Genomic DNA, 21,835 nt, shown 5'->3' on the forward strand with positions numbered 1-21,835 from the left:
CGAAGGGATAAGAAAGGAAGAAACAGGGTGGTCTTGGATGTAAGACAGCCTGCTCTTTATCTTGAAGGTCATCTAAGGTAGTGGTCTGACCACAACAGTGTTCATGAGCACAAAGGTACACCGTCTTTATTTGGATTTTCGCTGGGGCTAAAATGCTAAAAGGTTTTACAAGACCTCGCTTTTCATTTACCTGTCAGATTCAGTCTCAGACATTGTTAAAAGGCACTGCTTTTATTCCTGTGGTTGTATTCACTATGTGCTCACAATAGTCAAAAATGACGGAAAAACTGTCTCACATGAACAACATTGTATTTGGAACAATGTTCTTAAAGCTTTTTCTCAGCTTTTGTGAAATTTTGTGAGTGGCGTGGTTGTTTTCCAGTCAAGGATATAATTTCCATAATGTCACACTGACTAACTTGCTTTTTGTCCATAGATCAGTAAGGTGCAATAACGTATGTGACTGTATACAGTACAGTATATACATGTAATAATTAATGACCATTGTTATTTTTTTACTTAGTGTGACAAGAAAAGAGGAAAATAAAACATAAAAACTTGTGCCAAGTGCTGCAGTTAAAATTAATATCATTGCATAAATAAACAGGATTTTATATCTGTGATAGATAGAAGTATTCATGGTGTGTTTCAGTCATATTTCAGCAGTGTCCACACAATAACACACACCAACATGTGACAGACAGAGTACTTTAAGGTAAGGCTTAAAACCCTCTTCTTGCTTCAGTGATGCAGAGCAAACAGAACAGATTCAAAACAGACGTTTGCTCAGTCGTCTGCTGTTGTGTTTGTTCACTTTCAAAAGAAATTACATGGGTGGATGAAAACCTTCCAAATTCTGCTCAGACAGAGAGATTTATGCAGTGAGGAAAATTCAATTAGAAAGAGGCAGTTGAGTCACAAAGATCTGAGAAAAAAAGAAATGAAACGAAACAGAGGGTGAACAGGTTATATTGTGCACACCTATGCTATTAGTTACACTGCTAAAAATGTTTCCGCAAGAACTGCAATCTTCAATACTCAAAATTAAACAAATTAAAATTCAAGATTTGACTGTAGCCTCTGCTTGAGTTCACATAATCAAAGGCAGAGATGAAGATATTCAGAGAAGATTAAATTATCATCTAATTGCCCCACAGTGTAGAAATGTGCTGTACAAAATCAGAGGAGCTCAACAGCAGAACATTGTAGATGTAAAAATAAGTTTCAAAACAACAAGTCAGCCAGGTCTAATAAGCAGAAATAATCTCATTGTATGTATGTGTATGTTTCTGTTTGGCACTGATAATGATTTGGGCTTTAAGATAATATCTATGGCTTTCAGTAAAGAGAGCTTGACTGATCTTCATTTCTCAAGGGGGGTAAAAAGACTTTTGTCCTACAAATGTCCTGCATTCAAAATGTTACCAAAGATCTAAACACATATTAGCATCCAAACTTACTTAGAGTCTGAAAAGTCAAAGTAGCATTAGGAATAAGACAGATTTTTTTTTTTTTAAAGATTTATTTTTGGCCTTTATTGATAGTGAGAGGAAAGTGGATAGAGTCGGAAACAGGGAGAGAGCAGGGAGAGACATGCGGGAGATGGGCCACAGGCTGGATGCGAAACCGGGCCGCCCGCGCGAGGAGCAAAGCCTCGCTATATGGGACGCGCGCGCTGCCGCTGCGCCACCGGCGCCCCAAGGAATAAGACAGATTTTTAAATTGTGTTTCATTTGAATGCAGCATGTTAAGGTTGAAGCTGGTCGGGAGGGTGATCATTTTAACTGCTTTACTGTCAGGCAGTCTGAAGTATAAACAGTATTAAATGCTTGACAGTGACTTTGTGTTTTCTATGTAGATTCAAAAAGACTTTACAGCTCTCAAAGAAATCCAAAAACCCTTGTGTTTTTGACCTCGCTACAAAGCTGTAATGAAGATAGTCAAAGTATTAGAGAAAATGAATTTAAGATGGAAAACAATCGAAGCAAAGCCACGTTCCTATATCTTCTTCCTACTTTTAAACCCTGTCTGGTTCCTATTTATGAGCAGTTAAGACACTTTTAAACATGTATACTGAGCTGAGGGAAGCAGGCATGTTTTGTACATTGTCTCTGATGCCAGTGTGTAATTTTGCTCATTTAACTTTAAACTGCAAATACCAAACTGTCGTGCTGGTTCTAAACTGAAAACCACAATACCTCAATCCATCAATATTTTCACTCATTTCAGGCCAGAAATAAGGATGTCCAGTTTGAGGCTGAATAAGGTTACAGAATGAAGACGTTTATGGCTTTGCACTGCAAATAACCACAGATGGAACAACATTGGACCGCAGGCGAACAAGGATAGATACTACCTGTTTACTTTACCAACTATGCCAATTTAGAATATTCCACTGAACACTCCTGAGGTGTCTGCGCTATTTTCATCTGAATGACTGGATGGTGTTACTTTAGGTGAACGCTGCAGAAAGCCAGAAAAACTGATCTCGATGGAAACTGCTCAGGACATGTATCTTTGTCATCCCTGTTTGGTACAGCATTGTATAATTAACTTTTAAGTTTCACAGTTTGAATAGAAAGAACAAGCTATTAATGTATGTTACTGTTTTTTTCCCTCTAACATCCATCCATTATCTATACTTTCTTGCTGATATTTTGAATCTTGTGCCAACTGGCACAACAACAAATGACAGTCAAACACTTCAAAGTAGAGTGAACTGTCAGCAAGTTTACTCAACTTTTAAATCCCATAAACTTTCTCAGTAGAGCCAACACATTAAGAAACAAAGATCTTAACCTTTGCAAGTCAATTTGAGCTCCTGGGAAACATTAAACTCACTCTCTGCTCGCAGAGATGCAGCCATGAGTATCATTTACAATTTAAAGAAGAGAACCCTGGGTAATAAGTGTGCCCCCTGATTATTCCCGAAAACTATTCCTCCTCCGCTGGCCCGACTCCAAACCTCCAACGTAAACATGACTCTCACATGGAGAAACATGGACATTCTTATTTACTGCATTTCAATCAAAACAGTAATCTTTTTGTTGAATGCTTTCGAGTGTGTGCCAAAAGGAAAATTAGAAAAATACACAGCGTATAAATGTGTGTGTTTTCATCACTGGTGCCTAGAATACGAACTCCACTTGAATAAACCACAAGTTTGTATTTGTCTCTGCAAACTGCGGCTGGATGGACTCAACTGCTGCTGCCTGCAAGGACATAGGACCAATATTGAGAGAACTGTATTTAGGAGTTAAACCACAGCGACTAAACACTGCCACTATACAGTATGAGAGTGAAGTACTGTACATTTACAGATTCGTTTTTAGTTGTCTTATTTCAACATTTGGTGTATAAATTATTTTAGTAACTTCATCCCAAGATGACTTTAAATATAAAAATGTGGATTTTTTGGTATCACATATTAATATCTTGACTGTTCAAATGTTTATTTCTGGGTAATAAGTGTGCCCCCTGATTATTCCCAAAAACTATTCCTTTTTTAGCCAAAGGGAAAATTAAATTTTAAACGTAATGTTAATAGGTGTACTGATTTAACTTAAGTGGAAAAGCATAGATGTCTTGCATACATTGAGTGGATTCACTAGATTTCCGGTACGTTACCAACAGTTCTGATTGTAGACAGCCTTGCACTTTTTTTTTTCTTCAAGAGAGTTGTGGTTAACCAAAGTCATTTCCTGAAATACCCTACAGTGAATAAGAAAGTCAAACGCTGGAGCTTGTGAGGTAGACTTTCATTTGAAAGCCCAAAACACCCAACAAAAGCTGGAGAATCCAATAAGTTTAAAGAAACCACACAAACACCACAGAGTCCAACGGAGTGTAATTATCTGTGCAAGTCAACAATGGATTGCAAGTCAAGTACAGCCCATTGCTCTCATAAGCACTGACTCAGACCATAAAATACATAAAAGAAAAAGACTGCACAAAAGTCTTATTAAGTAGTGAACAATAATCAAGAGAATGAAACCCATATCCAACCAGAGGGATTTCAGATACTTCCCAGGGTTGTGATCTTTGCTTTGACCATACTAAAAGTCAAGGTCAAAACGAATACTTGTTAATATTAAGTTTACCCATGTGAGAAGGCCAATTGGTGATCATTTTTGTTTTTAAAAACCATCTAAAATATTTCCACATTTATTTAGAATCTTCTTGATGCAGATGATTATGTTGTGCTATAGTGTCTTAAAAAGATTTAGTATAGAAAAATATAGCTATTTTTTTAAACCCAACCAATGGTTTGGATTGCCATAATGCTGCAGGTTAACAGAGTTTATTGGTGTGTGTAAGTGATCGTTATAACAAATGAATCACAAAAGACACTCACACCATAAATTACTAAAAAAAAAAAAAAGGCAGCCAAAATAGCTAAGCTGGGGTTGTTCAAGGGAATATCCTTCAATGTCTCAAACAAAGATATAAATCCAACTGAAACCTGTTTGATCAGCAGTACCAGACCAGTAAAAGACCAGTTAACATCAATCTTTAAGAAAATCAACCACAGCCTATTTAAAGTGATGGATGGTGCAGACTAATTGAGGTGTTTTATTCAAGAGAGCCGCCAAAGTTTTTAAGCCGAATGGTGGCACTAAGGGGAAGGTTGTCAGATTAAGAGATGAGTTCATTGGAAAGCTGAAAGGCAAGCTTAATGGTTTCAGCACCAAAGGACCACTTAGAGTCCAGACTTTACTCAGTCAGATGCTGGCTGACATCCAGAACAACAGTTGGTATTTAGACAGCCCCTCAGTCTTCATCTTCAACATGAACAAAGAATGTTTAAGAGCAGACTGAAAACAACATTAGAAATTCTCACGAGTGATATAAATGAAAAATGTTACGGAGCAGTAAAGACAAAATGACGTGTCATTTGTCTCAATACCAAAAACAGATTTTGGTGTGCTGGTCCGGTGACTTTATCCTAAACACATGGTGCATAATGAATCTTAAACTAGAACATTTTTATTAGTACGTTGTTGTCTGATTAGAAGTCTTTTACTAATTTGACTGAAATCAAAACCAAAGCTGTTTTAGTAGCACAGAGTCGTCCAATGGTGCCTCTGTCTGTTTGCCGATCTGTTCACTGAGGATGAGATTTTTTAGCTAAATGGTTGTATTAAGTGAGACTTTCCTCTCCAGCTCACACTTCGTCACATAGATGATAAATAATATACAGTTCATATTTACTCTGCGCACTATAAAGCACCTCTATTATGGGAATACAGTCCAATGTTTGTTTTATGTACTTGTTTTGGTCAGTTGCCATTCTTTACACTGTAGGCTAACATTCACTTCCTTGTTGTTGGCATGTTTTCAAAATTGGATCCCAAGGGCTTTTGAACTTTCCTGTATGTTTTTTTTCTCAACAAAATAAGGGGTGGGGGAGGGGGGGGAGGGTCCTCGAAAATTATACCTCTGCTGAATCTTGTTTTTAATGGCCCGTCCGCTATCTGGAAAAAAAAAAACCCTGAATATGTTTCTTTTGACATATTGCACCGCATGAATGTTTTAGCGGATGAGGTTCCTGGATATTCTAAACTCTATGAGTCAGTGCCACTCCTCTTCAACTGTGCAATTTGCATTTGATGATAAAAACCACAAACCACAAGACTGGTTGTCCTTTGGAAATGCTCGCAGACCACATTCTGACTTAAAGCAGCATTTAGCTCCTAATTATACCCCTGCTCTGGTCGTGAGGCTGAAGAACAGCACTTTTGTCCTTGATGGAAACATTGTGTGTGCTCACTCTGAGAGGCAGCAAACATCTCATGTAAGCTAGCTTTGATTGTGTTGTTTTTTTCAAATTAAAACGGACTATTCTTTCATTATGTAAGTGAGTTCATACGCAAAGTATGGAGCCGTGCAAATGCCGCATTTTAATTTTCATCAAAAGCTTAAAAACTACTAATGGTTATGCAACAATCAAATGCACCAGATATTTCGTAATATCTTAATGGACCTCAAAAGTGTTGAGTAATAACTAGCAAGGACAAAGGGTATGGTGGTCTTTTTATATGTGGATTATGAGAATTATGAGTCAAAAATATATGTTTAGATGTGGATTTATCCTCCATAAGAGCTTTTTTTATCAGCTGAAAGAACAAACCATGCAGTGTGACCACACACACTGTGGCATTAATGGCATATCATAGCCTGACACGAGAGGCCTGGCAACATGAGCAATAATCCTCTAAATCACCACAGTTAAGTTCATTTTAGCTTTCAAAGAGCATTGTTCAGTCAAACATCCATTGAAACTGTACATCATATTTGTTAACACTGTAATCATTACAGTCTATCATTTAAATATGTTTTATATTCTTCTTTAGTTCATAGCAGTAGTATGGAATGTCACATTTGTAAGTTACTTGTATTACCTGTACATTGCCTTGACTGTTATTGTAAAAAAAAAAAAAGAAAAGGTGAGATTGCAGAAAGTAGGGCACTATATAATTGATTAGAATTGACAGTAGGTACATGTTAATGGATTCATGCATTTTTAAATCAGAGTTTCACTAAAATACTCACCGGCACAAGAAAAAAGTCTGAAAGCTTTCCAAAGGTAAGATTTTCATAAATGAAAGATGACATAGGATTAGGTCACTGTTCGTGGTTTAGGTGGACGATCTTGTTTCTGTTCATTCAGGTATAGACTCTTTACAGATGACACAATATATCTGTCTCTAAGGTACCAAAAACAGCACGCTTACAAAAGCTTGAGCCGCTGCTGGATCTCTCAGTTCACTGTCAGTCATAATTGGCCCTTTGCAGGGAGTCTTCAATAGCTATTCCCCCTTTGTTGAACCCCATGAATGCAGAAGTGTCATTACAGACAAACGCTTTCACGAATCTAAACAGCAGCAAGGGCAGCCATCATCGAACCACACTCGACGAGCTCATCATGCATATCCGTCTGCTTGCTCATGCCTGTAATTCTCGCACAGATCGAGTCAACAAAAGACAGAGTGTCAACAATCGTGAAACTACTTTCACATCATTTTCTTCTACAGAGATGCAAAAAGGACATTTTACTGAAGAATCAGGTATACAATTCTGTGAACCTCTTAAGATCTCATACATCCCTTTAATTTATCATTATCAACCCTTTCCAGCTACAGCAAAAGTTAATGGACAGAAATTACCTGGCAATTATTTTATGATCAATATTGAGTAATGATGGGTTCAGCTTCTTCATTATGTGGATTTCCTTCTTTCCATTTGTTTTGTGTAATAGTAAAATTAACATAGTTGCATAGTTTAATACAAGACATTTGTATTTTATGGTCTATGAGGTAGTTATATTTTGCAGCATGGTTTGTACCAAGTAAGCCAGAGGACACCTTGAAGCCTAGTGCGACACTCGCTTTAAAGCCTTACAATTACTCATCAGCATCCGTCGTGTAGCTTGTATCAATCGCTGCCATTACCAGTGAGAGCAAAACACAAAGCAATCAGCGTTTTTGGCCGTGGTTAACAATCTCAGTCCAGAAGGAGCTGAGGGCAAAAAGGTGACACGTGGAGGACAACACTCCAAGCAATCAGCCCCTTTTTCTACTTACAAGAACTAGGACAAGGTCACTGTTTGTACAAGACTGCTAATTGTAAGTAGCTTCCTATTGCAGCTTCTAAATTGAACTTAATCACCCAAGGTGTCTCCCATTGCCTGCTAATAACACACCCTTCTGATTCGCTTATTGAAGGGGCCGCTGAGAGTGAACTCATCGACTGAGGTAGCAGCTGAAGTAGAAGCGCCTAAGAGAAATAATTCTGGAACAAGTAGAATTTAGAATAAGTCATGTCGGAGCTCACTAATTACATACAACAGCTCTAATGGATGAACTACTGTTTGTGTCTTGAAACAAATGTATATACAGGCCAATTAGTTAAGTGTACTGCTAATTATTTCAAGCACGCGGTTATATTTAACATTCCTACTCCACGGCTTTTCTGCAGAATAAAACAATGAATAAACATGGAGGCCCTGCTATGACATTCAACATGATCTTTTAAATTTGCATATGTTGCATTTCTCCCTTCAGCACAGCTGAAAGGGTTAACATAAATAACACGTAGCATAATTCCCTTAGTGACTTCCAGGGAAAAGCTTTCAATTATCATTAGTACGTGCAGTTAAAGAAGATAAAATAAAAATCAAATAGCTTCAGTAGAGCCTTAATTCAAAACAGATTTTTTTTTTTAACTGCTAGATCTCTGTTACCCTAAGTATGCTTTGACCATTCATATTTTTACTCAGTTTATTGAACCGCTTTTGAATTTGTTGCTCTAAGGCCTGGTTGCTCTAAAAAGCTGTTCTTCCACACATAAAGCCACTAAAAGATCTCCTGAGCCATTAAAGGATTAACTACATAGAAATATACATATCACATCAGAGCTGGGATACATATCTGGGACACAAAATACTAATGCAAACAGATGAGGATAAAGATGTTCAGACGGTCAGTAATGAAATACACAGTTCACCGTGCACTGAGAGGCCTGCGACTGACCTGTCAGCATCAGCGTTTCAATTTCCACTTACTTCAAGGTCAACGGTGCTGAGGTCTGTGAACCGTGTTTTTATTTGACTGAAAATGACTTGTATTCATGTGTTAAAGGCAGAGTCTGTGGCAAAAGGCAACCAGTGTAGGACGAGTGAGACCAGAGTAAGTCAGTATCATACAGCGTGGTGAGATTCATTAAATACTACATAACAAGGTTAAGCATATATTAGATTTTCTTTTTCCTTGCATATACAAAGCTGGTTGTTTCCCATTGATCAAACTTTCCAAGGATGAAATCTAGATGATACCACATTGTCAAGCACTATTTAAGTTTAACACAGCGCGTGCAAAGTCTTTCAGCCCTTCTTTAAACTGAAACAGGCCTCACAATGTTAGAGATAAAAATGTAGATTCTGAGACTGTAAATAGTTTCATCTTTGAAGAGTACTCAAGGGATGTGTAACTGCACTAACTGTGAAATGATCTTAATCATTCTATGAAATCATTTTTCCTGTTTAAACCAATACAGAGAGTACAGATGGAGCTGCTAGAACATCATGCTATGGTCGAATGCCTCCCTGAGTCTCGAGGCTCCTTCTTTCTCTCTTTCACTCCATTCTGACAGATTTTTTCATTTTCAAACTAATGGTTTTCTCAACCTAATCACTGGGATTCTTTGGACAGATATCATTCGGATATGGAATCAGGAAAAGTTAGGGAGATATAAAAGGTGAATATGATAAAAGCAACTTTAGGTTTTTTTTTTAATATATAGAAAAATAATGTGTCAATAATTGTGTCCTATAAAGAATGTGATTCAAATTATTCCTGAAGAACAACAGACATAAAAGGCACACCAAGTAAAGTTCCTCAATTCACACTGAGCTCAGGTTCTTGTCTAATACAATAACCATGCTGGTTGCAGGACCTGCTACAACCCTGGTTGGGATTTTTAAGAGAGTTTTGCTCAGCTTGCCTTGCAGTTATCTCGACATACATGTTCAACGTCTCTTTCAAGCAAGCTGTCGTACCCAGAGGATTCAAAGAAAGTAAATCAACCATGTCCTGAATGAATGATTGTCGTAATATGGCGCTGACATCTGTCATGAAATCCTTAGAAAAACTATTCACGGATCACATCAAAGCAAGCCTCAAAGTAACAGAAGCCAGAATATCAACCTTTGCAATATGAGTTCTGATTTTTTTTGACAGACCTCAAAGAGTCTGTGTCCGCACAAAACCTCACACTGAGTACATGAGCCTCAGGGTATAGCATGCTCAGTCAACTGTTCTTCACTCTGCACACAAAACACTTTATGGCCAAATCCAGTGCAAAAGTTCATCAAGTCTGCAGACGATACAGCTGTAGTGGGACTCGTCAGAGACGACAGAGAGACAGCCTACAGAGTGGAGGTTGGTGAGATATTGTTTGGACATCTGTTTCTGAATGTCTAATAGACAAAATATAAGTTTGTGAGTTTCAGAACTACTGCTGACCACTCCCCAATGTGCATCAGCGGCTGGGCTGTGTAAAGGGTCAGCATGAACTTTCCTGGCGTCCATATCGCTAGGGATCTCCCATCTGCTGTATGCTGTACATGCATACAGCAAACAGCCACATTTCTCACTCTGACTCTGGCACCCGGAGTTTCTCTTCTGCAGCAAGTCCACACAGAGAATTCCCCTCGAGCCGATATGAGATAGAGTGAAGTTTCTAAATGGTGCATAAAGTGTCTGCACGCGACCGCTACGATCTTCATGCACGTAATTCAACAGCTGCATTACGTTTTCAGTTCACCAGTATGGTGCTGTCCTCTCATGTTGATGTCCTCATTCCGTTGGACTACATAGCAATTGATATGAAGGCAAATATTATCAGTATAGCGTCGTATAGCTGACTCTGTTGCTTCGCCCGCTACTTCTGTGTGGAAGCCCCCCCCCCCAATATGTGAAATGGCTTTAGAAATCCGCTCACCCGGTCAAGCAAGTGCAGCAGAGGATTCACTTCTTCAGGAGGTATAAGAGGATCATCATCATCGTCACCACCATCAGCTTTTATCTGGGCATTGTTTAGAGTGTCCGGACAAGCTGAATTAGATCCTCGTACCTATGGCAGATTGCAGTGCCTCTGACAAGAAGCCTTGCACGATGGGAAAGTAATGAGAAAGTAATCAGGGTCTCTCCCCTTGATGATGCAGAATGCAATTTAATCTACTGTATGACACTCTTTCCACCCTACAAGTGGACTGTTTGATCTCCCGCAATCTGGTAGGAGATATTGCACTATTCAAATGAAGAGAGCCAGAAGATGCAACAGCTTTCCACACACCAGAAGATGGTGAAACAGCCAGTGTCACCACACCTACAAAAACACTACCTTTTAAATGATTTTCATTTGAACCCGCCAGATCTGCCAGCTAATGAAAATGGCTGATATTAGCATATCAAGTGACTACTGTTATTGGCTCATTTTATCGTAGATATGTGCCCGTGTCAGCAGAGTTTACTATATGGATTGAAAAAAACATTTTGTTTTTAATTTTTTTTTTCCCATAATTGTTTGATAACTGCGTTTTACGGACGCAATGCAATAAATGTGTATATTATCTATTTCTACAGATACGGTTTATTCATCGCAATATATTTATTACTCAGCATATGTTACCTTCAACCTGTGTATATTTAATTGCTACTGTCTATTTAGAGTGCATTAATGACCCATATTCATACTCTTACAGTCTCATTTGTATATGATTTATAATTTTGTTTATTAGCACATTTTGTTATAGTGTTTGTATATTTGCACATTTATTTTTTTATTATCTTTAACATGGCATATGTTGCACTGGATTGCTCACAGCATTTCATTGTACTTGTACAATGACAATAAAGATATCTAATCTTCTCTTATTTCCTCTTCCTACTCTCGATATCGGAATCTGCCCCAAATATTCCATATCGGTGGGGCCCTATTTTCCGTACTATGTTGTAAATATTGTTATGCCTCATTTAATTTCTTGTACTGATTTGCAGTTATTGTTTTACTAATTGTCTGATTATCTTTTTTAATGAATGTGTTCCTTTTTCATTTATTTATTTGTCGTTTCCTTTGAGCTTCTGTAAGTGCAACATACAGTAGGTATGGATGGAACAACAATCACATAAACTTGAAGTTCATGAACAGAATCACCTGCTTGGTTGAATACAAAACAAAACAAAACAAAATAATAAGTGCATCCCAGACTGCTCAAATATTTTCAACCTAATTACTGTGGTTTAGCCATTTAATGTATTTCTAACTATAGCCACTGAGTACACAGTGCCACAGGGCTGTGTCTGTCCTTAAACACACACACACACACACACACACACACACACACACACACACACACACACACACACACACGTCAGAAGTCCACCAGGGATAGACACAGTGAACTTTGACCAATGAGCAATATCATTTCATGTTTGAGCATGTACTCGCGCACAATATTTTGTGATGACATTTTTAATAAATCATGAATCTGACCTTTAACAACTTAACATTGGAGAACATTTCAGTCCAGCCCAACCCTTTAATAAGTCTCTACAGTATTATACAAGTTATTTAAATTCAAGTCCAAGTACATTACGATGTTGTGCTCACACTGGCTCAAGTTTAAAACTCCAAAATGCAGGAGAAGAAGAGACAAATTTTGCTCTGTTATCTGGATGTAAACTGGCTGAGAATTTCCCTCGTACCGCTGTATGAGGATTTCTTACTTATTACTGGAAAATCTGGAGCTGTGAACTGCATACTTAGAAAACCCATAAGCCCCAGAGTTTTTGCAATGAAACTAATAAAGGTCCTTTTAAGAAAAGTGCCCTCCTCTCAGCCATGAGCCGTGTGCCAGGGGAGTGTTCCTGCTCGAGGTATGAGCTGCTTCCAAATCACGAAAACAACTGGAGAGGATGTGTGAACTCCTGCTATTTTTGCTCTTAATAATTCATGTAAATGATAAAGGACAGTCTACACACTGGATTCTTTATGAATTTTTAGAGAGCAGAAGAAGTCTGGGAACTTCTGTAAATCTGAAATTGAATCCCTTTAGAAAACAGCGGGGGCAGGGCAGAGCAGAAATGATAGTCAAAGGCATCTACATAGTTGAGAATTTTCACATGTCCACTCAACTGAGGTGCTATGAGATTCCAGGCATATTGTCGCAAGGAAGTCTGCACCACAATATTGATACAGCAGCTAGCTGATGGAAAATCTGACCACATGAGACACAAAGACCGACAACCACTTAGTGAGGCCTTGGCCTCTTGAATGGTTCAGTTTTAAATGACTGTTTAAGGCTGTCACACAATTTCTTAAGAGACCTTTTTGAGAGAAAAGACTTCTGCCACCATTTATCAACAGCATCTTTGCAGGAGAAAACCTTATCAAAGACAGACGTGAAGCATGACTTCACGACTCCTTTATTCAGCTGACACGCGGATGTTTCTGATGGGAAAAAAATAATCCTTTTCTGACAAGTCCACAATGAGGAAAGGAAATCACAAGGGGCGAGGTACAAGATTGAAACTGAATGTAGTTTCAGAAAGCATCTTTGATATCATCTCTGATAAGTTCCTTCTTTGACAATCTTTTATCAGAGTCCATCAAGGTTTTAGTTGAACTTCTATTTCTATAGCTTTAAAAATGTGTATACTTTCATTTTGCCTTAAATATAGTGTATTTCTATTTTTTTTTAAAACATGATCATTCAGTGTCCTTTCTTTTATTTTGCTAACTGTGTCAAGTACTTAACTTACATTCTTTTTTATCTGAAATATTGACTTTGAACTACTCTGACCTAAATCCAACAGCTAGTCTTTATCTTTTGAGCTACCTCATCTACAGGATCGCTCATTGAAAAAAAAGGACAAATATGACGTGTGATGGTTTTAAAAAATAAGTCGTATAAAGGCAACAGGCTAGCTGATGGCAGACCTGTAAGAATGCTTAGGTTCAAACAGCCTTGGCACATAATTAAAGTATCCGATAGAGGTGTGACTTTTTCACTGAGGTGTAAAAAAGGCATTGAGTTACACATACCCTAACATTCTTCAAGTGGAAAAGTCACGAAAAAAAAAAAAGGCAGAGGTCACGGTAAGTCAAGAAAACAAGCCCCTTTCCTGAAACAAACACAGCCATGCTATAACCTTAGCAGGCTGGTGTAACTGAAGACCCTCCTATTAACACGCATGTTATGAGTCTGACTCACAGGCCCTGAAAAAAAAACGGAGAAATGTGACAGTTATTCCGGACAAAAAGAAAACCATGGCTATGACTTGAAAATTCTTGTAATTAGATTAATCTGCAGGTATTTCAGGAATTCACTCTGCTACTGTAAAGCTTTGCACTGAAATACGCAGCATAACGCTATGCGTGTGAGTAGCTTTTCCACACTACAAGTTGCCTCTGTGAGCTGCTGATCCCAGGAAAATTCATGCAAACATGTTAACTGACCAATGACGACAGCGGGTGAGTCACCGACAGCGTTGAGCCGTGTAGAGCAGCAGCTGATACAGAGTTTACACCTCTGTGCTGCTTAAATCCACATTACGTGCTTTAAAAGTAAATTACCAAACAGGCTGTCTCAACTGTGGCACCTTTGGGTCGAGAATTACATCTCAGCACGTTGGGTATAAGTACCATCTGTGGACCAGAAAACGCCCTCTAAACTCCTTCAGCGTCGTCACCATACCGCTGATTTCTATTTCTCTACAGTTCCTCGTGCACAACAACACGACTGAGGGCTGAGAGAATTTTATTTCTGGTGTTTTTGAAGCGACACAAAGAATGACATTTTGCTCAAGGAGCCTGAGAAGTGAGGTCTGTCTCAAGCTTCCTGCTTCCTGTGGTGAAGGCCGTTATTGAACCTGTTAACACGTTAGTCGACTTTCAAGACTTTTCTGACCCATTGTCACCCAATCACATCTAACCTTGGATAAAGACAAATAAGTCTAGCTCTGTAGAGTGAAGTGAAGAAATATTGTACACTGAGTTTTACCAAACAAAATAAAAATGCTCTGATTAACTGGATGTTTTGAAATGTATTTCTCTTTAGCAACTTCACAAATTCAACACAGAGTTGGGAGCACAATGGGGCGTTCCAATTACCTCACATCACACCTGAGTTAAAGGTATTTCAGTTCAGAGTTGGCAATAAGTTGGACAAGCAACATGGACACGTTCAGAGGTACCTTTGCTGTGTAAGCTAATACCTGATATTAACAACATAACATGTGATCGTTTACAAGTGAAAATAACACTTTGCACTTTGGATGGCGATACTACAAACTCTTTTGACCAGACCAAGAGACGTTAACAGCCTGCTGAGAATCCAACAGAGCAGAGCTCAAACAAACAGTCACTGATGGAGATATAATCCTGTTGTTAAAACTGTTACTGTCGTGATAACCAAATATAGAATGTAAAGACATTTTGAAACGGATGATATGAGCGATGTCCGATGTTTAAAAACTTACATTAAAAAAAAATTAAACAATTGGTACAATCACAATCAGTATTTCCATGCATGCTGCTCGAAGTGATATCAATCAGCAGCTCTCTCTCCTCGTTAAGAGTGCAGCAGGAAGGGGAGAGTGTGTAACCATAGTTACTGTCGGTCAATCAACAATGTCCCGCCCCTTCTATGAATAGAAAATCTTTTTTCAGCAAAACTTGCTATGACCACGTGTCACAGAATAATTACATACTCGGTCATCTGTGATCATATAAGTTCTGTCAGTCTATAAACAAAACTAAAGTCAATCCAGTGATGTCAAAAAAAGACACATGAACAAAGGGATTCTGCAGGGCTGAAATAGAACAGAAAAACAAGAACTTAAAGCTTACATGTTTTCAAATAAATGTGTCACTGTAAAATACATTTAAAGACACAAAAGAGGACACAAATCATTTTAAAGTGTGTACGAAAATGTATCAGTATGTTAGAACAGACTTTTCTGGTGCTAAAAAGCTTCTCTGAGAGACCTTCAGACCCCCCAACAAAGAGACATTTTCTAACGTATCAGCAGAGTTTGTGTGCATTTATGAACATTATTCAGAAAAATAAGTGGTTAAACTGGTCATAACTTTTTGGTTTTTTTAAACCCTGTATGTAAGGTGTCCTTGGGTTTTTTTTCGAAAGGCGCCCTCAAATATAATATATTAATTAATTATTATAATGATTATGATTATTATAGTAAGTTGCAAATTAGTCCTTACGATCAGGATGACAAAAATTATGAGAATGTTGAGATTTTGATCCTTTCTTGATATTTGAAGATGTTTTTTCCACATCACCATTCACTTCTCCATGTTTAGAGAATTTCAATGACCACAAGAAATCCTCTCCACTGTCGCGTGCAATTTGCCATCAGTGCAGGCACCTCCTTTCAACAAAGGCTCTCGAGTGTTATCAAACGGTCAGCAAAAGTTCACTAACTCTTCAAATGTTAAGACAAAATGTTTGCTAATCGCCGGTCTGACCCGCACACTCTGAGTCATCAGTGTCTGTGCATTCTGTATTGGACATGTGTAATATGTTTATAAAGTCATGTTAAAGCAGGAAAAGAAGTGAGAAAAAGAATGTCTTATCATAGAATTAATTGTTAATCCAAGTCAAGAAGACAATTGCTTAATGGCGTACATCATAAGGTTTATAATGTGCTTGTTTGTATTTTTTTTATTGTGGGGGGGGGGTTAAAAGGATTTAAATGGCCAGATGGCCTGTATTCCCTGGACTTGGTCTGTGTAATGTCACATTAGGAGAAGTGAGCGTTCACATTAGCTCAAGCAAAGCATCACATCATGAGTCCCTTCAGGATTTACCAGCTTTTTTGGAAGAGATTAGGGGGAATTTAAATGCCTATTTGTTGCAACATTGGGACTTCCTTGAAGGACTACCTTTAGTTAAAACAGTTCATTTTGAGAAGAAAAACAGAAGGTCACAAAATGCGGAATATATACATTTGATACTTTCTGAAAGAAGCAAAACAAATCCTGATCGTTTTTTGATCCAAATTTGCACTCCTGCTACTTTAATCAGAGGTGACACACCTCCTATTGCTTCTACTCTCACACACGGCGGGAGTAAAGGTCAGAATATGAAGTCTGGCTATGCACCACACACACACACACACACACACACACACACACACACACACGTGTAAGAAAAACAATGAAAATGGATCCTTCAAATCAAAATGCCAACCGCACTACCGATATATGAAACCTTTATTGGGGAAGTATATATATGGATGTATTTGCCTTTTAATAAAAGGAATAAGACCCAAGACCGAGTTGAATGAACACTGAGATGAACACATTGGTCCTGACAGGCCTTTATTGTCTCTCTTGTGTCTTAATGGGGCCTGATGAGAGGGACACCAGATCAAAGCCACGGCCAAACTGTCTGGAGTGGCACACTCAGTGCAGCATGAAATAGCCTACTGGTTACACATGCACGTCACTCAGCTTTCTTTTCAAATGGACTTTGGATGGATGTACTTGAAATGAAAAAAGACAGAAGTCATTTCAAAACCTTTTCAGTATTAGAACTGATGCGATAAAACAAACACAGTGCACATTTATGTTGCAAAGTGCATCAATGTATCTCTAACATTATGAAAACAATTGTAATGTATAAATTTTAAAAAATGTTGACATTGTTTTTTCATATTGTGGTCAATTAAAATGGTGGCAATTAAGAATATTACAGCAAACTTTACACAGCAGGGTCAACTGTTTTATCATTTGTGAAACCTTTTGGTTGATTTTACTGTCAGCATGGAGCTGCAGAGTCACTATCATTACCAGAAGGAATCAACACGAACTGAAGCATTTTTGCTTGAAATTATCAGCAACAACTTAATTTGCCAAAAATGTTTCAGGCCAAACTCAGTTCTCTTTTTTCTTAAAGAAAAAGGAGAATGGAGTTTTCTTCTTCGTGATTCAGTTCAATATAAAGCCTTTTTCATGAACACTAAAATACACCAGCAGCTCATAGAGAGGCCTAATCTGCTGTCCCTAATTACTAGAGACAGATTGAGAAGAGATTATTCCACACTCTAATCAGCGTTATGAAGTTACGTCCGGGGTAATTTGAAATGGATGAAGCTACTCTGAAAGACTATTCTTACAGGGTCACACAGTTAGTACTTTTCGGAGCCCTAATTGTAAAGGCTTGCTGCATTATAAACGACAAAAGAAAGGAGATGTAACGTATAAAAAGCAATAATTAAGTACATTTTGATGTTGTATTTCTCTGTGCAATGCCCGTCAGCACCTGTGTGTCCAATCAGATTTAAAGCTGTTCGTTTGCACTTACTGACATTGTTTCCTCTTTTCTAGATCCTTGCTTATGTACTTACACCTGGATGTACGCCACTTTGGATAAAAGTGTCTGCTAAACGAAGTGTAGAATTGTATTTCTTAAATTAATCTGTAGTATATAGTTCATATTGTGTGATTTCAAAAGTCTGTGAACATCTTGTGAGAGACTCCCTCTTTAAGCTTGGGGAGTCTCGTATCTTCGTTTAGAGAAAGGACATCGGGTAGATTCCAGAGAGAGAGAGAGAGAGAGAGAGAGAGAGAGAGAGGGAAAATAATAATGACATGCTGTAAAAACTGTCCATCAGTACACTTTGGGGACGATAGCACAAAGTGTGCATGCACTAAACACTAAGCAGAGAGCTATTCCCTCCCTGTGAATAGCGCTCTGCCTCAAAAAAACAAACAATTTGATTTGTGAAATTGTAGAAGTAGTTAAGTCAATCACAACATTTACATAACTACTTTGAAAGTTGAAGGAACACGACCATTTGTTCTCGAGAAAAAGTCAAGTTTAAGTCGTAGCCATGAACCCAGTCGACGCACTCCGAGGTTACACTTTGCTGTATAGTAGATACAAGTTGTCATGATTCCATCGTGGAACAGACACATGCAAGTCATCAGGGAGGAAAACACAGTCATGAGGTAGAAATTAAACACTCGCTGAGCTCCCTGCGAGCACGGCTTCCGCTTAATAAATGTAATAACTGAGTAAGTGAGGCAGCCAGTCACAGTGAACAAAGGCTCTGCGAGGTTGTCCTTTGTCAGTGAGCCGTCACTGCAGCATGCCTGCTGAGGTGTAAAACACAATGGAGGCAGTTTCCTTGTCTGTTCCCCTATCAGCAACTTTCTGTCAGAAAATAACGACTTCTGTTTCCCACCTGTTCATTGTGTTCATCGAATCATTGATGCGCTGAACCTTCAGGAATCGAACAGCCCCTTAGTTTCAAACTTGCGTGTCCTGATTTTTAAACATTTTGTTTTCTTTCTTTAAACACATACGCAGACTTTCCACTGTTAATTTTGGCTTTCGGTGAGATCTTCATCCCATTTGGTCACAGTTTGGAAAAAAGAAGACTTTTTGTGGAGACGACGACTAAGCAAACAGCAAAGTAAAAAAAAAAAAAGCAGATAAACATCCTTCACAGACAGAGCCTTTTAACGTCTGAATGTTGAATCAGCTATAAATACACAGCTATGTTATAATTGTTTTCCTCTGCCATCTAAACCAATGAGCCTCGAGGTCCACTGCGGTGCAGCGATGGACCACATCAGTGGGAAAATGCACCGTACCTCAGAGCCTGGGCGAACTGCCTGTTGAATGCACAACAGCCTCAGCCAAAACACACACAGCCAACTTGGTACGCTGCTTTGCCTGTGCACTGTGTATGCATGTATGTGCGTGTGTGTCTGTGATTTGTAACGGTCCTTTTAACTGTTGCCATAGCTGTTTTCAATATAGGCTTGTTGCAAACAAACACATTGTCTTTCAAAAAAAAAAAAAAAAAAAAAAAAATGACAACCCCAATCAGCGTATTGGAAAAGCTCAGTTGCTTCTGCTGCATTTATGAATGAAATATTGACTCCCATTCAGACTGTAAGAGTCACTTCTCTTCAAACAGGTGAGAGTTTTTCAAAGCAACAATGTGCAACTAACAAAATGGCAATCATATAGTGAACTAGGTCACAAGGCTCTGCTGAACACAAACACTGTGTTTTGTAATGACACTGTTGAAAAATGCATGGATAGGAACACACCAGCAAGCTTTTAAGAGTCCTCTGTCCTGTCATGTGCTGATAAAAAATTGTGTCTCCAGCAGTTGATTCATGAAGCTCAAATACAACAACAACAACAACAACAACGTGTGTCCATTGTATCCTTTGCTCCACTTTCTTTTGAGCCTTTAAATCAGCTTGTAACTCTGTTTTAAGACAGTGATTTTCAAATCAAGAAATTTTTGCACATGATTCGCAAGCATCTAATGGTGGATATGGCTGAAACCACAAGATAAACATGTAAATTGCAAGTCAACATATGCATGTGTCATTTCGTTATTTTATCCTCTTGATGCAAGTTGCCTATTGCAATAATAGCTGCCAATCTGGCACCTCATTGGCTGCTGCAATGTTCTCTGCTGAGAGAAGGTATGACGGTACCTCTTCAGACCACAATGCAAAAATCAAGGGAACATCAAGAGACCATTTGGCTGATTGCACAAGATATATGGACGCATACGTTCTTGAAAGAGAAAAAAAAACAGACTTACCAGGCACAAAGTGCTGAGCAGTGAGATGAGCAGAAAGTCCAGGTTGTACAGCAGCAGAGCGGATCCCATCCCGGGACCTGAGCCGGCTCTACCTCTCAGAGTCCTCAAACAGACGCTGATGATGCTCAGATGAAATAATTTAAGCTACTTAACTCTCTTCAAAGTGGAGTGACTTGAGTGTATTCTTACTCCATCTGGCCTCGCGATGCTTACGGCTGCCTGTGAAATCATAACTCGGTAATCGCCTCGCTCTGCCCTCGATTTAATTTTCTATAATCTTACTATATGCCCGGCTCAGCTCTCTCTTTCTCCCTCTCTTTATTTCTCTGCATCTGTCTCTTTTTTTCCCCCCTTCTTCTGAAATTACATCCACATGTCAGAGCTATTTATGTCGCTCTCGCTCTGCGGTGGGAAGTTCAAATGATTCTTTGTAGGGAAAGAAACCAACACTGTATTTTTAGGTCTTTTAAATTTCCCCTCAGACTAACTTAAACACTTCAGCATGGAGCCGTGCGCCTTATGGTTTGTTCCACTCCCCCTTTCCAAATGTTAGATCAGTGTTGGACTAAATAAAATAAGCCCTAAATGTGTCACTCCATCACCAAGTCGCTGTTTAAATTCCGCTGTTTGATTCCCTGTGACTTATGTCTCCATAAACGCAGCATAGATCCACTGACGCGCAGTGAAGCAGCAGGGTCAAAAACGGGCTTTAAATGCAGCATTTAAACCACAGAAACAGCGTGAAATCACAGACCTTCACGTTTCTCCTGCGTGAACGTAAATAACTACATATGGTAAGCTTCACTTCACTATCACTGGCTTGTTGTATATATATAAAAAAAAACAACTATAAAGACACAACTTGGAGATGTGTCATCATGTAGGCTGTTTTATTCTCGAGAAAAAATCGCGTTCAGCATCATCAAAAACTGGCGTGGCTAAGAATGTATGAAACTCCCAAAAAAGAAATCTCCGAAACAAGACAGAAATGTCAACTTAACTTTAAATCTCTACTTACTACCCAAGAGAAAGCCAAAAGTCACCCTGACGGACGCACACTTCGCACACGCCTGAGTGTTGTTGTAAAAAGTCGAAGTTTTGTCGTGTTGTGGAGCGACTCCAGATGTGGCAGGCGGCAGGTCGTGTTCACTAGTGAGTATGTGGATGGAAAAGGGGGGGCGGAGAGAAGGCAGGTAGGGTGGAGCGTCACGGCATCTGATTGGTACGCCAGCTCTTACGTGGGAATAAACCACGACTCCGAAATGACATATTTTCTCACCCCTCAAACAAACTCCACATTCAACAGATCGCAGGGCCTATGCCAAACCGCTTTTTCCCCCTGCAGTCTCTCAAAAAGTTGCATCTAGTAGGATTGGATTACCGAGACATAATGCAGGAGTCGTCCCTCTTTTTACACAGGTCAATCTGCTGCTTCGCTGGGATTTCAATCAAGGCTGCATTAACACTTTTCTTACACAGACTTTATATTTGGACTTTAAACATTGGACCTTTAGTAATCCAACACTTAAGAAATATGAATTGTTTCATGCCAGTAGCATATAGGCAACATGTTTTTTTTCCCTTTTTTTTTTACCCCGACGTATATATTGTGACACGTCTGATCCTAGCCTGATTTTTTTAACTTGTGTGTTTTGTTGACTTTGGCCCCACTTTGACAT

At 38.8% G+C, this 21,835-nt stretch overlaps 1 protein-coding gene across 1 annotated transcript in view; it reads right to left on the reverse strand.

Moving 5' to 3' along the window:
* Positions 1-21,292, reverse strand: part of pth1r (parathyroid hormone 1 receptor) — a 43,109-nt gene extending 21,817 nt beyond the window's left edge. The window contains exon 1 of the mRNA XM_079349313.1: positions 20,157-21,292. Within this exon, the coding sequence (XP_079205439.1) occupies positions 20,157-20,225 (69 nt within the window). The 5' untranslated portion in view covers positions 20,226-21,292. The remainder of the gene's footprint in view (positions 1-20,156) is intronic.
* Between the last annotated feature and the right edge of the window lie 543 nt (positions 21,293-21,835).

Source organism: Symphodus melops (genome assembly GCF_947650265.1).
Source record: "Symphodus melops genome assembly, chromosome: 7".
In the NCBI taxonomy this organism is placed as follows: Eukaryota; Metazoa; Chordata; class Actinopteri; order Labriformes; family Labridae; genus Symphodus; species Symphodus melops.